Source organism: Penicillium concentricum (genome assembly GCF_028827145.1).
Source record: "Penicillium concentricum strain IBT 3081 chromosome Unknown utg000001l_segment0_segment0, whole genome shotgun sequence".
NCBI lineage: Eukaryota > Fungi > Ascomycota > Eurotiomycetes > Eurotiales > Aspergillaceae > Penicillium > Penicillium concentricum.
Genome location: NW_026622754.1, coordinates 5,559,643 through 5,576,252, shown reverse-complemented (window position 1 = coordinate 5,576,252; position 16,610 = coordinate 5,559,643). Strand labels below are relative to the sequence as shown.

Here is a 16,610-nt window from a genome sequence, read left to right as displayed (position 1 = left end):
ATCCGGGGGCTCAATACTCCAAGCAGCAAGATATCAATATTCAACGGCAACGACCTGGTAATAAATGTCATGGAAAGCAATGGCTACACTATAGACTCGATTGCATAGGAAACACTAAGAAAAAGTCGAGTTTGACCAGGATTCTGTACAATTCTGGCACTTAGAGGATTAGTGAGCGTCAGCGCAGATATATATATTTCATATAGGCAGAAGTAGGTGCATCTTCTTGTTCAAGTATGACATTTTCAATGGTGGAACTCCTTATTTGCAGGCCTATAGGATTCAATTCCATGCCGAAAGCTAGGTAATTTCTCACAATGAGTGTCCGTTTCCACACATAATTGATACTAGGAAAATCTGCGTTCTTTATGCAAAGGCCAAGAATTGGCATGTCTGTATTGTTTTCGGCCCATTGGGCCCCCAAGAAAGCCCGGGGGCTTCTACCTTAGACCTAAAGCCCATCTGCGCGCCCGAAATACATTCTGTTGCTCAGATAATTATGGTGATGCGATAGACTGTTCCTCGCGTCGTCAAATTTGCCGCTTTAGGCGACTTACAAGTCACTCACTCTGCTATAGAATGCCTACATCCACAACGGTCGCGAGTCAAAGTGGATTCCCAATAAAAGAAAACGCAGAAAGGGGCTTGGCTCGAAGAATTTCCGATTGGCTTCTTCTACATGGGAGCCGCCGCACCTTGGTCAGTGACAGCAATTACGATTATATTGCGAGCCCATCTCCTATGTAGCAACCACACCGCACTCAAATTGGCGACCACTGCTTTCTGGGCGTGGTATCGGAGCTCATGCGATCAAGTGTACTCCACTGTGTAGAGAACATGGTTACAGCCCGATCGGGTCTAGCAAGCGCTATCTTGACCAGATCTGGGAAGGACGATTCCGCCAGCATTTATGACGGACTTGGATTGGCGCTGCAGCAGACATGCACGTTACTAATGCCACTAAAAGCAATCATATGAATGCTGATTAGGGGAAGAAATTTTAGCATAGGCTGTCATAGATACTCAGAGAGGTCGTATAGAGGATGGCTCCGAGTAAAGTTATACAGACACCTAACTCACCCTTACAAAGAATCTGCTTGAATAGTAATATACCAGTCTAAAGCGCGGTGTGTCTGACAAATAATTGTTACTTAAGAATAGTCGAGGTAGGGGATGTAGAGAACTTAGCCATCCCCCCGAGAAAACTACTTACACGCGATATATTAGAAGACGGTTTTAGTGAGAGATACACGCGCTCGGGTTAACTCACCTATAGATACAGTGATATCTAGGGAAATGGTCTTTGTATACGTTACTCGGCTTGGATAGAAAAAAGCGTGCTTAGGCATCAGATCCAGCTAGCGTATATCTAAAGACACCATAGCAGTTCTAACGGTGCTCTTGATGTAGCGTCGTGTATATCCGGTTAATTCACTTTCACTTGTTCGTTTCCGCTTGGTAGCTCTACCCGCTGGAATATATCGACCGGCTTAGTAACGCGGAGTAGGATCGGGTAGGATAGTATAGGTCGGTGATTCGTAGCTCGTTGCTCTCTAGTTAACTCGGCTATAGCTCGACACCCTACTATCTCCTTTTATCGGTCCGTACCTAATATGGCCAATGTTTATCTATAGGCTCGAAATAATGGGGTCCCGCCTCACCCTCTCCTTGCACGTAGACTTAGACCCACAGCCTGCTCGTCGGTGAAAGTAGGACTCGTCCGCCATAAGCTAGACCGAAATATAAGCTTACCCCGGTGCCTATCGAGCTGCTAGGCATTAAAAGACGTAAGATGCGAATTAAGGATAATAAGGATCACTTATTGTACGTTAGGAATTTAATCTATAAGGAGGCTATTCTTTCGCGGTATTCGAATACCGAGACACGGTGGTATAAGCCTATTACGGTTTAGGCTTCGTATCGGGTAGATATATTAGTATATAACTGATATATAGAGTCGACTAAGAGAAGGGCCGAGACGATCTAGACTTTATATTGGCTTATCATCGATGCCACTAGTAGTTATATGGAAATAATAGATAGTATACGATCGTATCGGTAGAGGGGAGCTCGAGTAGAGAAAATAAGGGCGTCCTATTGTACGATACGAGTTAGCAAAGCTTACCACTCGGACGAGTTATTATGACTTACCTATTTATAGAGTTTGTAGAGGGCACGCTATATACGCTTAAGACGAGACGATTAGTGAGCTTCGTGGTTATATAAACTTACTAAATAGATCACTTATAATCCTCTTCGGCAAGGCAATATAGCACTATTTATGCCACGTTAGATTTTAGTTCGTCGCACTCTCCGGCCGTTACTCTAAAAAGGCCGGGCTATAGCGTAACGCGCATTCTCTTAGGCGGTATAGGCCGTAACAACCTCACTAGGCATAAGCAATCATATAGTCGAAATAGATAAATGTTTCGCAATACGGACGACTAGAGATTCCGTTATTTATAGAGTGAAGGCGGTAAGGGCGAAGACGCGATAGAGCACGCGTCGTAGTGCTACCTAGTCTTATCTCCGATCCGGCGATAGGACTTCTAATAGGGATGTTTTATAGTGGCGATAGGCTGCCCTTATATATAATAGCACGAAAATCAGCAATCGTGTTAATGTTCTAGAGTATAAGAAATTGTATAAATAACTAATATAGCGTAGCGGAGGATGCGATAAGTCACTCACACTATAAGGAAGAATGGATATCTTAAGCTTCTATATAGCGAAGCTCGTAACCGGATATTCGCACCCGCTATTAGCCCGCTCCTCTAGTTTATATTCTTTATCTAGGGTATATTGCGTGGTTTAGAGTATCGGGGCTAAGAATAGTGTATAGGCCATAGCTTTATATTTGGCACTAACGGGGTGCTATATCCTCGGGCCCTCTAGTGCGATATTAATAGTTCACTATTAATCATTAGCTTATAGATCGGGGAGATAATCCATAACTCACATTTTCTAGTAGCTAAGTCTTAGGATAAAGAGACGGTAAAGAGCTATAGTCCTTACGCTCGTGCATTTATTCGAATATACTCGGTTCTATTGAAATCGTATTATCTTTAGTATTAGTGAGATAGGCTAGGCTAAAATTTATATACCTACGACGCTTTACGGTTGAGCTTTTACGGGGCTATAAGGGCCATGATTTCGTTCTAAGAGAGGTTATTAGGCTAGTCTCCTACACCGGACTTTTATATAGTAAAGCCCTCTTATTAGGAACTTTCGGCCGGGTTAGTTAGTGAAAGGGAAGACGATATAATTAGTAGCTACCTAAGGTGACTTAAATTAGAAGGTGTCCTAAGGTCTAGGGGTGGTAGGAACTAGGGCATCTTTTATATTAAACGGGTTAAAATAACCGCGAGAAGGAAGAGGCAAAATCCGAGGAAGAGGAGATAGTCGGCGCTCTTCGCCTATATCGGAGGCTCCTATACTAGTGGTTGATTTAAAAGAACTTAAACTATGTTAGGACTATTTAATATTTAAAGTATCATAGCAAGGTAATAGCGGCGAGAGTTCTCGTTATTTAAGCTAGCTATCTCTTTATACATTACTATTAATATACCTACGACGCGGATATTCGCCTATCTCTTAGGAGTATATATAGTGGCTATATAGTAGATTAGCTAGTCGACTACTATAGCGGAGGTATCTACGTATAGACACCTTAACCAGCTAATCCAAAACTCGTATCTTTAACCGGCTAATATAAATAGTAGCGTATCTAGTGGGAATCATACCTATATCTCTTATAGGCACTATCTAGCTTATAATCCTCGATATATCCTATCTATGTTAGTATAGTGGAAATTCGGTTCTAGGTTAAAGGGGAGAACTTATTAGGTGACTTAGATATAAGCCTACTCTACTTTATAGAGTTAGGTGAATAAATTGTAGAACGAATTGCCGGGGGTTAGAGGACGTATTTATAGGCTTCTCGGCTTATCCTATCGGGTAAGTGCTTGGTAGAAAGCGTTAAGGGACACCTCTTATAACTAAGGCCTGTCGAAACCTATGTCTTCTATATACCGCAACTATTTGTAGCGACAATTTTCTGCCTTTAGATGCTCAGCGAGGGAGACGAGCAATAGTGGTGTTAAGAAAGGATGCTAAGTCGGTTAAGAAACGTTGGCTCACTGTTGAATCCTTCACGGCCGTCTTAAATTGAGGCTTTGTGGATATATTCCGTCCGCAATGACAGGCTCATTTTTATTTTCTGATCACCTTACCTGTGAGCGACTCAACGTTGAATGACCAAAAAGCGCCTACAATTTCATCCCTAGAAATCATGGACTGTCAACGAAAGTAGAAGTGTGCGAAATATATATGAGCATTCATATCTGGCCCTCAACGTTGTGAGACCTGATCATTTTACGCGACCGACTTGTTGATCACTACCCTTTGATAAAGTTGCTTTCAACAGCCCGCTGAAAAGTAAATTAACTCTAGTCAGAATTTGACTGCTTCAATTGACCGTAGTTGTGATTGTAAAACCCAGTCTATAGCCATCTGCGTGTGCATAGTCCATAAGAGACACAAAGGCCTGATGGAAACGGTACTGCCTAGATCTTGATTTTTTCCTGTGGAAAAAATGGATGGACAAAACAGCTCGACAGACCAGGAAAAAGATGGAGATTAGCAGCCTAGTGTATTGCCAATCCTTAGCGAGAAAGACAAATCATAGGAAAGTTCTGACCATGTTCCATTGGTTAGTGAAACTATTCCGCTTTAAATGCTTTTGCTGACTATTGCAGCCCTCCCCTTCGCAATAAGAAGTAGATATAAGACACACCCTGGCGACCGAGCCCTTTCAACCTATCTTGAAGGTGCTAGCCGACCTCGAACGCGATGATCTTCCCGCAGCTCGACTTGTCGGACTCTATCGACGCCTATGGGAGTCATGCGTGTCCAAGCACATTGATGGCGAGAAACTAGAGCAAAATAATCAAAAGTTGAAGGAGACTAGCATGAAATTAAGCAACGAGAGAGACGGCCTCCAGCTTCTCCACGACAAGCAGCTGCCTCGACTGCTCTATATTGAGGAGGTATTGGAAGCATCTCGGGAACGGCTGATTAGCCTGCTCGATGACTGGAACCACCCTTTCAGGCCCAATCTGACAGGGTTGCCGGATGTTGAAAGAGAAGTGTGAGGAATTGCCTATTCCGGATTGCCCTGTCCTATCTTGGTGACAGAGAAATACTACAAGCGGCGACGTAGTGCAGGGAAAATTACCGCATGTAAAGCAGCTATGTCTTTCCGATAGTTTATAGTAACAACGCATAAAATAGCCATTGATTCATTATCAACGTCTTCACTGAAATGTGTCTGCAAACAATCCCGCTTGATCCGGATCAATCCCACTTGTAATTACCGGATCTATTATGCACAAAAAGCCGTGGATCCAGGGATAGCGTCGGGGGCAGCGCAGTCAACTGAGAATGTGTCGAGAGACTCGAATAAGGTAGAGATTCCGTACGAGGCCAAAGGGACAGTCGGAAGCTAGTCTCGTTGGCACCCGTCACCAAACCCAACTAAAGTTCACCAACAGTATAGACCTTATCTAAAATTAGCGCTAATCCTAAGGAGATAGCGCAAATAGATAGCGGAAAATCCAAATGTCATTCTTCATGCCCATAAACGCTCTACCACATGGAGACTTTATCAAGGCTCAGGCTCATCGACAGAGTAGGCTTGAAGATCGCTCGCTTCCAAGGCTGAAACAACACCATTACAAAGAGCCTGAACCGCTCGTCTGCGGTCCCACAATACTGATACTTGTTCATCGCAGAGCTGTAGAAGGATGTCGCTGTCGCTTGCTAGCCACTCATTTGACGCTTGAAGCTGTCGCTGCTCCTCCTCGAGTCGTATTTTCTGGGCCGATTTGACGACGTAGCATTCCCATAGGCAAAAGTACAAGTCGAGCAATTTGAGGACTGGTGTAGCGAGGGAGTCATTGAGGTTTACTACTTTCATGAACTCCGCCGTAAGGGTACCCCGTGTTCTCACTGGGATCTATTCAGTATTAGTGGGTTTTTTTCATTTCCTGCCGAGGGGGTATGACCGACCTTGGGTTCGATGGTTGTGCCGTTTGAGGCTTGCTCTGGATGGTTTTCCAACTTGGGTTTATCCTCTGGAGCTTGGGATACTCGGCACTGTCTCTTGGCTGGCCGATCAATTGGGGAAGGCGAAGTGGGATGGTCCATTTTGGTCATCAAGATGGATTGGATCAGAAATTGTGCTCGAGGGTCATTTATAGCTGACAAGTCACGCCGAGGCTGCTGTCATTACTACCAATGCTTCCTCGCCTAGGATCGACCGCACTTTTGAAAAGACAGTGAACAGTTAGCTCAACTGCTGATGCTCGATCTCCCCAGCTGCTCACCCCGAATTACTCACCGATATACGAAAATGAACAAAAATTTAAACGTTGAAAAATATCGTTACCGAACCTATTTCCTAACGGAAGGTAGTTTGCAAGTGAACTTCTGACGCATTGAATGCTAGACATCAAGTAGAGCTCGTTGAAACTTAACCGTGACATTAACTTGACTGCAAAACATTTGAAACCAAGAAAAGCAGATATATTGCGTTTGAGCATAATATTGATACCAATTGACGTTGGTAGCAGCCAATCTCGCATTTTGATACGGACCTACCAGAAGTAGATTTCACTAGGTCTTCTAGGCAACCAAACTTTCTTCTTAGTGACTGCAACAAAACCGTTTGATGAGTGTTATCATATCATTTTGTTTTGAATAGGCCTCCGGATATTATTGTTGTTTTCTAAATCCCACCGATCTCCTCAAAACTGCCGTCCTCCTTCCACGTACCACGAGCACGTTGACTGTGAGATATGAGGAAATCTTCCTTTTCGAGATTTCAAAGGCTTAAGCGAAAGCTTCATGAATTCAAAGATGCCTTTCTCAGTATAAGTCGATCAAAGTCTCTCCCAGAGATACATGTACCTGCCCCCGCTTCTGAATTGGAACGCACACGACGATCCGCCGCCCCGTCCCCAGAGGTGTCCCCAATGAAGATAATAGATCATAAAAATGAGACGAAAGGCACCTCGATCAGTTTCGATCCACTACCGTCAACATTCACAAAGCAGCCTGGAACTAAACTCATTTTCAGTTCCACAACCTGAAAGGCGAGCAACGGGCTGGTCGGGCCGGTCGTGCAAGAACACGAGCCTTCGGGTGGCCATTCCGTGCGAAACTCGTGAGGGAAGTTGAGAGACCACACTGCGTGGACGAGTAACCAACTTGCGTTATTCGTGAATTCCATGTTTGTGCTGGAGGCATGTAACAGACAGCACAATTGAAGCCGCTTGTGGTCTGGAGAAAGTCCGGATCTTCGATTTTCACGGCTCGGGCCAACCTAAATGAACCTAGGAGTTTGTCGCTAGTTTTGCTTCTTTGCCAGGCGGTCCCTTTCGGTTTCTGAGACGGCCTCATTGGGGAACACGGCAGTGGCGACATTGTAGGACATGCTGGTTGGCCATTGATGTACCAATAAAGCCGAATCATGAGATTCCGAGTAAATCGTGACATCTTTGGCTTGGTCTCGGCGCACATCCAACAAATTCAAAAATCGGCTGGCCCACACTTTTGGCCGACAGCGATGGCGCCTGCACTCAAAGCAAAATAACTGCTTTGCAGCCGATGAAAATCCCTGCGCTGATGGATACGCGAAAGGGGGGTTCAGGGACAGCTGAAAACACAATACTCCATTTATCCGGGAGTCAAGCGGCACGGTGTTTTGACAGTGATTCCCGTCATATCCTACCCATATGCACCGCTCACGGTGCAAAGGATCGCCCAATACTTGGCCTAATTCCCATTGGAGATGAGCAGGATTCCAGGACATGATGAAGATGTAAATGTAAAAGCGTCTCGGGTCAATCGCGAGGTTTGCATGTAATCTGCTGGAGAAGATATAGATTGTTGAGCTGGTATCTGTGATCATGTAGGGAGAGCACAATATATATACGCTTCAGAAAGCACATAGTGGGCTTTTCATCTTGCTCTTTCGCCATTACATGCTCGCGCAGAAGAGGTTTGACTTAGCTAGTTCCCAACACTTCTCATCTTGTTCCTGGAAAGCGGTGATTGATTCCTGGGAGCCCTAGTCACATTTGTCGGGATACACGCGAGGCATACACAATGAGTGGAGATACGATATGCGGGACTCACATGGCATCTGGGTTCACTGGGATGTATACGCGACTTTGCCCTTACAACTGGGCCTCAAGATCCGAGAAACCGGCAAATAATTCATATAGCAGTGTAGCAATAGAGCCTAGGAGACCCACTTTAAGCGCGAACATACCACATGTCGTATCCAGAGCCTTCGGTCTTGAAGCTCATGACCCAACACGCCCTTGAAATGCCCCTAGGCAACTTGCAATTTGCCAGCCATGCCATTCCGCAAATTCATGGTCCAAATGCACAGCCCACCGAATGCAAAGAGTGATTCAGAATGAGACATCCTTCTTGCAGCCCACTGATCAGCGGTATAGCGGTATAGCGGTACATACTGCATCACAGTGCATTCTTCGACGTTTCGATTGTTTCAAGGGAGGAGTTCCACGTCAGCAGCCATGACGTGATGTAAGTACAGATCTCATGATGATGGCATATAAAGCTGGCGAGGGAACGCTGCGGAGATTGCGCAACATCAATACCCATTCGAATCATTTTCTGCCTTTTGTCATCAGCTCAATGTTCTTTATACTGCCTTGGAACCCATTTGCTGTCAGCGGGATCCCTCACGGTGACCCTGGCTTCTGTTGCGGGATGACGAAAAAAATGCACTGTGCAAAAACTCGATCAAAGTTGAAGATACCAAGATGGGCCATCAGAAGCTGAACACTCTCGCTAGACAGCCGTTCGACTCGCTAATGTTGCAACCGAAGCTCTGTGATATTGTCAAAGAATTCCTCTGCGCGAGATGGCATCGACAACGATAGGCCGACCGAGTTGGCCGGCAGTGGTATGAAGCAGCCGTCCGCAACTAGGCGCGAGTGAGGCATGATTCTAGGATTGCCTCTCTATCAGTCATGGTACACCTGGGCTAGCGTCAGATATTGTCAGCCTCCAGGCGACGCCCTGCATTAGATAACACTGACCGGTCACCACCTCACGAGCTCAGACAAGACCCGCCGATGCCCCTCTCAACCAGCTCCGAGCCGGTGCAATCAATCAATCCCTTTATCACCGCCGAAATACTGCGGACCAACAGTGTTCCATGGCACGTTTCACCGGCTCGACCAGCTATCCTGACATCGGTCGCTAACATCTGGGCGGATGTCTAAGACTCGACGCTTCGGAAGCTCAGCTTGAGTGAAGAGGTCGACAATATCCACTGTATGTTTTGTCTGACCGAGGATGAAGATCTTGCAAATGAGTGTGTGATTTTGCGTTGTCAGTGCAGGGCGCTTTCCCACCTGGCCTGCGCGGAAGTGTGGCGGAAAAGCGAAGTACAGGTTTTGGCACGTCATGCTGTGTGTGGTAAGTACGGCTGATTCCGATTATTCAGTGCCCGGGATGCTGATGAATACAGTCGAAACGAAGGACCTTTAGACGCCTTGATTCGCCCACTCCGAGTCCAATCGTCGGATACCGAGACACGCCATGTCCACACGGCAAGTAAGCCGTCTCCCGATAGAGAACTTGCCACTATCAGGAATTCATCACCAAACGACCCGAGTCAGAGTCAGCCGCATCAGCGGTCAGTGGGATACCAAGGGATGTCAGTCGAGCAGAGTTTGGAGAATGGCCCCCGTCGGTCGGCCAGAGTAGCAGGGGCTTATCTACCGAGAGACCCGTCTACCTCTGCACCACTTCGCCGGTCAGCACGACTAAATTCCACTCAGCGTAGGTGATCACATTTTACAGCGGACGTGTGACGGAAATGAAAAATTAGCAAAGCGACTGTCAATCACACGTGATTCCACATGACCAGGCACTCGGTATTGGGGTCAGCAACAGAGAGCATAGCTGTGATAAGGATATTTGGAGCAAGCTTAGCAGCTAAAAGAATGAATTCCTGATCATTAAACTCCACAGAGCACCATGCGACCGTTTCATCTTTGCAAGTGCTAGATGCCAATGCACCCCCTAAAGCTATTGGCAGTTTGAAACCGAGTCCCTGTAGTGAAAAGTGCTGGTAGCATGGTGCATAACGGCGGTGACCAAAGTAAATGCCGACAGTGATTTCAGCCTTGAGCCCGAAGACGGATCTTGTTGGCAGAAAAAACAAACTTGTGGGTCGGCAGGAGAGTCTCGACAAATTCTCCTGCTTGTTAATTTGACTCTGGAAATCAATAAATTATACATTGGTAACCTCAAAAGCAATTCCAGGAGCCGTGTATCGGCAAAGAACCACTCTTTAGCTCCTGAGTACAGCGTCTTCCGAATGAATAATCAAGATTTACAATAACTACAGTCCACTAGATATAAGACGTAGCGCGAGGAAGCAAAGAGACAGGCTTCCTCGCGTTCAGGGGAACCCATATGCATCCCGTGGGCCCCGCAGATAATATCTCCATCCATGCTGCATGCTTCATGTATATCCTTGACAAACTGGACCAAAGCTCCCGGGAACAAGAGAGCTCCCAGGGCCAAGTTGTACGTTCCCAGCTCTGATGAAGCAGTCAACAGGAAGGTAGCTTTCAACCCCCAAGGAGGATGCAATCACGTTTAACCATCATATGACGCGGTGCCACGCGCACCACCTTTTATTCCTACTAGTATGTTTGGTATCCAGGTGTTTCACTAGCAGAAGTTGCATAGCCAGAAGCAAGCCTTGTCTAGATTCGAAAGCAATTTCATGTTCATTTTTGCTCAAACTCGCTTCTATCTAGTAGAATATAAGTCATTAACTAGCCAATGATTAGTACAGTAAAAATGTGTCCAATCCAATACGACCGAATCTATTTGATGTATTCGGCCTTCAGTTGGATCTTGCTGCAGCTGGTGGGGATAGTAGCGTCATAGTAGCGGTTCAAGTAGAAAAGCTGGGGCGCATTGTGGTACCAGTCGCAGACTATTGAATGTTAGGACGAGATCGCCTTCTGGAGAAGAGCAACGATGCTAGGGTCTTACCGAGCCATCCACCGAAGCCGCTGGCTTCCGACCACTGGAAGTTGTTGCCCTTGAGTGAGAATCCATTACTTCCTTGGCCTGCGTTGACCAAGATCGGATCCCAGGCTGGATGAAAATTTCGTTAGCCCGTATTCAGATTAGTATGCGACTTTCCAGAGGGGGTTATTCACAGGCATATTTGGTGTCGCCGGTGGCGACGACTCCCCGAGGGGATTTAGTGTCGAAGTCGAAGAGGGCTTTTGTGCCATTCAAGTAAACGGAGCTAGCATTATTTACATCCTTTGTCAGGACGGCATCGTTGAGGCCTGCGCCCGTGTGGTATGCGAAAACATAAAGGTTGTTGTGCTCTTGGTTGGTGGCGCCGCTGGACTTGAGGCGGAAGTGCTTTGGAGAAGAACTGGTGAGGGTAGCGGCGACGGTAGAGGCAGTCAGCATGAAAAGGGTTGTAAGGGACTTCATTATGGAGGCTGGCGAGAGTAAATTGTGAATTTCAGTTGGGAGTTTGAGTGAAGTATGGAATGAAGTAGGGAATTGAGTTGTGAATTAGAAAGTTCCTTGATTTGTTTTGGATTGAAAAGCTGATCAACAGCAGGGTGCAAGCAATATTTATGTGCACGGATTGATTTCGATGGTTTTGTTTATTACAGGTACAGTGAAGATACAGCACATCATCAACATATATACCATATTTTCAGCTCACTCTTTTGAGACCTTGCTTTTTACTAAGGGAAACTGAGTGCGAGTCCCATTTCGAATACATTCATCCAGTCGGAAATTCAACTTTGGCTTACGGTGAAGATGACCCGGAGGACTTCCACAAGAACATGAACTGCAATTGATGAAGTCGATGGGGCTGCTAAACATGGTTCTATACATTTACTAACCACTGCCCCTGTTATTGGTACAGACAGTGTTGGATTGGCCTTCTGGGAAAGATTTTGATTTAATTGATAGAATTTGATTGCATTTCCATCACCAACATTCATTCACCGCGATTATTCACCGCGTTTACCCTCATTTAGTGCAGTGCAGTCCATTAACATACTGTTCATGACAAGTTGACGGTCTAAATATGGCAGGCCGCAATGAGTTCACAAGATAAAAGACCGATCAGTTCAACTCAATTTCTGCCAATCCTTTTGTCCCATACATCTAGTCATAGGGGTGTCAGGCAGATACGTAAAGTGTAAGCGATGAGATGAGTGGAGATACTATATGCAGGACCTACATGGTGCATGCGGACTCCCTGAACTTGAAGTAGCCTCTCTCTTTTGTTAACGCTACGTCTTGTATCTAGAGTCGATTACATGTACATAGTTGCTTTTGATAGTAATCGCTTACCTTGAGACACTAAGGAACATGCCTTGATCCCCAAGTGTAGTTAGAAGGCTCCAGAGGCTACGTCGGATTTCCTGAGGGCTAGATGGATCCGGGAATTGACTCACAGTCAAGTCACTCGCCGATATGGATGAGGGATTTACAGACTCTTCCATTCTGTGGAATATACGACATTATTTTAGCGCTGCCTCGCTAAAAATAATCACAAACCATCTCTCTCTCTTTAAACAAGTACACGATGTTCATTTTCACTATCACAGTCCTACGAAACATCCCTGCCATTTGGAGCATTTATATTAAGCTTCCACGAACCCTTTCCATTGAGATTATAGATAATGTCAGCTGATTAGGGCTCTTACATGACGAATACCATATTTGAGGTCAAAGATGTCACTTGACCGACATTCTAAGATGCGTAGAAGCTGACAACTATCAAATATTCTAAAAAAGAATTCGCCAGCGCAGATCAAGAATCGGATCAAGTCCCATTATGAGAAACAATCACATCTTAATCAATAAGAACCAGGTTGATCGTCTCGTTTGCGGTAAATAGAGATATATGCATGTTCGTACACAAAAGTTTCAATTTTCACACATTCCTCTTAGTATACAACGTTCGAATTCTTTAAAAGAGATGGATATACTGTATTGGGATTCCTTAATTCACTCGTAGTTTCACGGTGAAACATGAAAAATACGGACCGTGGTAGGGCCTACAACTATCAGAAGGTTTTCCGTTACAATTCGAAATCCGGGGACTTACCAATACTATTCAACTTGTATGCTTCTTCGTATGACTTGACATGCATCATCTCCATGGCGACGACTTTATCCGCTTTCGAATGCTGAATCTCGCGGGTATTTTGGAAAGCAGCGTCCAAGCGCTCTGGCGTAAGTGATGTGAATATGTTGGCCAGACGCAAGGCTAAATTGGCTATACTCTTGTCAAACACCATATTAGCCTAAAGATCGATTTACTTACTTCTGTCTAGGTTCCTCTCCATATTGGTAAGCTGATAGTGCCCTAATAGGTTAGTAAGAATATTAGCTTCTTTCAACGAGGCCAGAACTTTTGGCAATAACATCGGGTTGAAAGCTAGAAATGCCCGTCGGTAATATCCTAACACTTCTAAATAGCTTTCAATTCTCAGGGTCCGGATCTTTATGCTGGAAACACGAATTTCTTCACACTAAAAAGCCATCTAAAGACTTAGTATCATAGACTGTAAATAGTGCATTGAAACTTCGGCGCCAAATAGTGGCGATTCTTTGAGCCGGGATGCCATAGTTGACAGAAAGACTTGGTCGCGGGTCCAGATTTCCTTTGTTTCATATCCCTTAAGTTTATCAGCCCGAATGCCCTTAAAAACATGATAAATCAACGCGATGCTTACCCTGACTCTAAACGGCCGGAATGGAGGGTACTCGCTTTGGAAGCATTCAGCTAGAAAGCTCGAGTGAGGGGATGTATTTTGCCCAAGAATGAATAGAATATATCTTGTTTGGAGCGATATGTCCTCCAATGTTACTGTGTGCAGGCCGTCAGACTTGGTTAAAACGTTGCGCACACTGATCAGCCACCCTTAAAGCTGACTGCGCTGTAAGACAAAGCTCTCTTCCCATTCACAGTCGCGGCGACATATGACCTTCCACAGAGCCCCTACGTCTATAGGAAGCATTGAGGAGATGAAAAGGTAGCTCATTACTAATAGCAGTTGGTGGGTCGTATGTGGGCCGCAAATATGTCTCCTAGATATATTTAGGTCAAAATTTGGCCGCGGAGGCAAAGAGGTCTTGTTGACAGTTAGCGTCGTAGTCTAGTTTTCCTCGTAGGTTGGGATCGATTACCGGAGGGATCATTTAGGCATAGAGCTCTGTTGGTTGAGGTACTAATGTGCTCCGCGGCTATTCAAATGTATTTTTAACATATTTCGGTTGGGAAATCGAAGCTTTCTCCGCATTCGCAGCCGCAATACTCTTTAGTGAGGCCTCGTGAGGTGCTAAATTGCCCTGCTTAGAATGCATTTGAGTCATATGCTTGATATGTTCTTCGTTTGTAGGCTCAATGGTGTGTTGCATTTCCTCAGTTGTACTTGTTTCGTGATGCAAATACTGTTCGGATTGCGTCTCAAAAGTCTTCCATGGAATGTGGTTATCGTCATATTCACCCTCCTGCTCTTGCTTTTGCCGCTTTGGTTGTGGCTCTGGAAGAGCACGTTTTTGGTCTGGCGTTCTCGTTTCATAGACGCACAACAAGGATTTACCACGCTTGAGGCAGGTTTGACAATAAGGAACTTCACGGTTGCATCTAGTTTTCGAATTGTAGCATGGTCGACAGGAACGAAGAGGAGTTGCGGAGGAATCGAAGGTTATAATGGGGAAGCGGTACGCCATTGCTTTGGACCTGTGAAACAAGATGTATAGCAGCTATTTGGAAACGTGGGTACAGCAACTGGTGGCAGACGATAACTCTGGCATGCACTGTAACAAGATATGTCGAACAGTCTTCTCAGGAGGTGGTATCTGTATTGCTGCCAGGCAATCCTTGTGAATGATGCGACGTTGGTACTGTAACGCAGAGAAATGAGTGTACAAAAGTGGTGACCGTAGCGCAATACGTTCGAGATAATGAAAAGTTATATGGGTAGAAGTGGATCCTTAGATGGAGGAGGAGAAACGCTACTTATAATGCCTGTTGTCTCGTAAATTATCCTATGTTCAAATATGTTGCCAGATTCTTGATGACTACAGTCGGATTGTGGATTCAGGATAAGCTCCTAGGAAGTGCTTCCTTCATCCTAGGAGTAGTCGAGATATTAACCCAAGTACTAGCCATCCATTCCAAGAGCTCGTAATGAAACCTTGGGAATGCCTCGCAGAGATGTAGGGGATGCTGGTGGTGGGGCTGTGTCATACGCTAGCTGGCCGAAAAAGCGCAATGTTTGGTCAGCGATCAGACATCGGAACTGACAATATGCTCGAGCCCTGACAGGAGGAGTTCCCAATATTAAAAAGCCAAGACCGGTATTCAGGGACTTGCATTGCCTATCCTGGGAGTTGCTCCACCTTCCCTGGGCTCGGATCTCTGCTGCAAGCTAAAGTTAGAGGTCTGAAATATCTTTTGGTAGGAAGGGGGGATTGAGAACTGTCAAATAACTAAACCTCTTCTGTATACTATTACACTCAGTAGTTCCCCTCTGTTTCCTTCATCATTTTCGCCATGTCGCTTTAGCCCAATTCCTAAAAGCCAAGTGATGAAGGAGAGGGGTCCCCTTCCACCACCCTTGGTAGTGGGTACGAATCTCAAGCAGCCCTAAAAGCTCATACATCGTCTTATGAGGCCATTGGCATGCATTTAGCTTTGATTTTGCTAAAGAAGAACTATGTGAGATCATATAAATGGACCGCTCCTCTCGTTAAAGCAATCAGCAGAGCGTCTCGATCTTGGTTAGGCAACTAAGGCAAATCCTTTGCTGCTGCTGTTTTCCCCCTCTAGAGAAGCTTGTGGCTTCCTATTTATTGACACCTTCTTTCCCTAGGATGCCGGATACGCTTAACAGGAGGAAGAACCGGCCGGCCCACCGGCACCACGTTGGTATAATCCAGCTATATTTCAATTCTTTTAATTTGAACTGATAGCCGCACAACTAGTCTGGGAGTTACTATTTCAGGACATATGATACTTATTGTCAAGGCTATCCAGATATCGTTCCCTGCGTTACTCCAAGTCGTAAACCAGACTACGTATTCCATTTTATCTCAGAGCCTGCCACCAATACAAGGATTTGAAGGCAACCTTCATCCCCCCATGAATTTCGCACGGTGAATGGCCCTCTTTAGTTGTTATCTACATTGGTTCAAAAGCTTAGCCCTACGGTATCAACATATCAATTATCGATGAAATAAGAATCAAATACGATTGATGTGTCTCAGGAATGCACAAGAACTAACTTGCGTTTGTCCAATTTCTTATTTTTCCAACTGCAAGCCTTTTTGAACTGGGGACGGAGGCGCGAAGACGATGTCAAGTTACTTCGCAATTTAAAGTGTGGCCATTAATCGATCCACAGGCGGTGTTGGGTGCTCTAAGAACCTCTGAGCCACCACTGAGCCAGACCTAAGCCAACCCTGAACCAACCCTGAGCCTACCCTGAGCCTAC

At 45.4% G+C, this 16,610-nt stretch overlaps 7 protein-coding genes across 7 annotated transcripts; 1 reads left to right on the top strand and 6 right to left on the bottom strand.

Annotated features, from left to right (window-relative positions):
* Positions 1 to 4,598: 4,598 nt before the first annotated feature.
* On the top strand, positions 4,599 to 5,153 carry N7517_002129 (uncharacterized protein; the record flags this gene model as incomplete). The annotated part of the gene is given in 3 exon segments (XM_056719859.1): positions 4,599 to 4,711; positions 4,758 to 4,778; positions 4,790 to 5,153. The coding sequence occupies 3 exon segments, from the start codon at positions 4,599 to 4,601 to the stop codon at positions 5,151 to 5,153; spliced, it is 498 nt and encodes a 165-aa protein (XP_056583994.1).
* A 512-nt stretch (positions 5,154 to 5,665) lies between these two features.
* On the bottom strand, positions 5,666 to 6,207 carry N7517_002128 (uncharacterized protein; the record flags this gene model as incomplete). The annotated part of the gene is made up of 2 exons (XM_056719858.1): positions 5,666 to 6,016; positions 6,070 to 6,207. 2 exons carry the CDS (start codon positions 6,205 to 6,207, stop codon positions 5,666 to 5,668), a joined length of 489 nt encoding a protein of 162 aa, XP_056583993.1.
* Positions 6,208 to 7,408: 1,201 nt separating this feature from the next.
* On the bottom strand, positions 7,409 to 7,873 carry N7517_002127 (uncharacterized protein; the record flags this gene model as incomplete). The annotated part of the gene is made up of 1 exon (XM_056719857.1): positions 7,409 to 7,873. The coding sequence occupies one exon, from the start codon at positions 7,871 to 7,873 to the stop codon at positions 7,409 to 7,411; it is 465 nt and encodes a 154-aa protein (XP_056583992.1).
* Positions 7,874 to 9,263: 1,390 nt separating this feature from the next.
* On the bottom strand, positions 9,264 to 9,506 carry N7517_002126 (uncharacterized protein; the record flags this gene model as incomplete). Its single annotated transcript, XM_056719856.1, has 1 exon — positions 9,264 to 9,506. The coding sequence occupies one exon, from the start codon at positions 9,504 to 9,506 to the stop codon at positions 9,264 to 9,266; it is 243 nt and encodes an 80-aa protein (XP_056583991.1).
* A 1,395-nt stretch (positions 9,507 to 10,901) lies between these two features.
* N7517_002125 (uncharacterized protein) lies at positions 10,902 to 11,571 on the bottom strand (the record flags this gene model as incomplete). The annotated part of the gene is made up of 3 exons (XM_056719855.1): positions 10,902 to 11,053; positions 11,113 to 11,217; positions 11,283 to 11,571. 3 exons carry the CDS (start codon positions 11,569 to 11,571, stop codon positions 10,941 to 10,943), a joined length of 507 nt encoding a protein of 168 aa, XP_056583990.1. The 3' UTR covers positions 10,902 to 10,940.
* Positions 11,572 to 13,125: 1,554 nt separating this feature from the next.
* Positions 13,126 to 13,454, bottom strand: N7517_002124 (uncharacterized protein; the record flags this gene model as incomplete). Its single annotated transcript, XM_056719854.1, has 3 exons — positions 13,126 to 13,163; positions 13,214 to 13,384; positions 13,433 to 13,454. 3 exons carry the CDS (start codon positions 13,452 to 13,454, stop codon positions 13,126 to 13,128), a joined length of 231 nt encoding a protein of 76 aa, XP_056583989.1.
* A 901-nt stretch (positions 13,455 to 14,355) lies between these two features.
* On the bottom strand, positions 14,356 to 14,844 carry N7517_002123 (Zn(II)2Cys6 transcription factor domain-containing protein; the record flags this gene model as incomplete). Its single annotated transcript, XM_056719853.1, has 1 exon — positions 14,356 to 14,844. One exon carries the CDS (start codon positions 14,842 to 14,844, stop codon positions 14,356 to 14,358), a length of 489 nt encoding a protein of 162 aa, XP_056583988.1.
* Between the last annotated feature and the right edge of the window lie 1,766 nt (positions 14,845 to 16,610).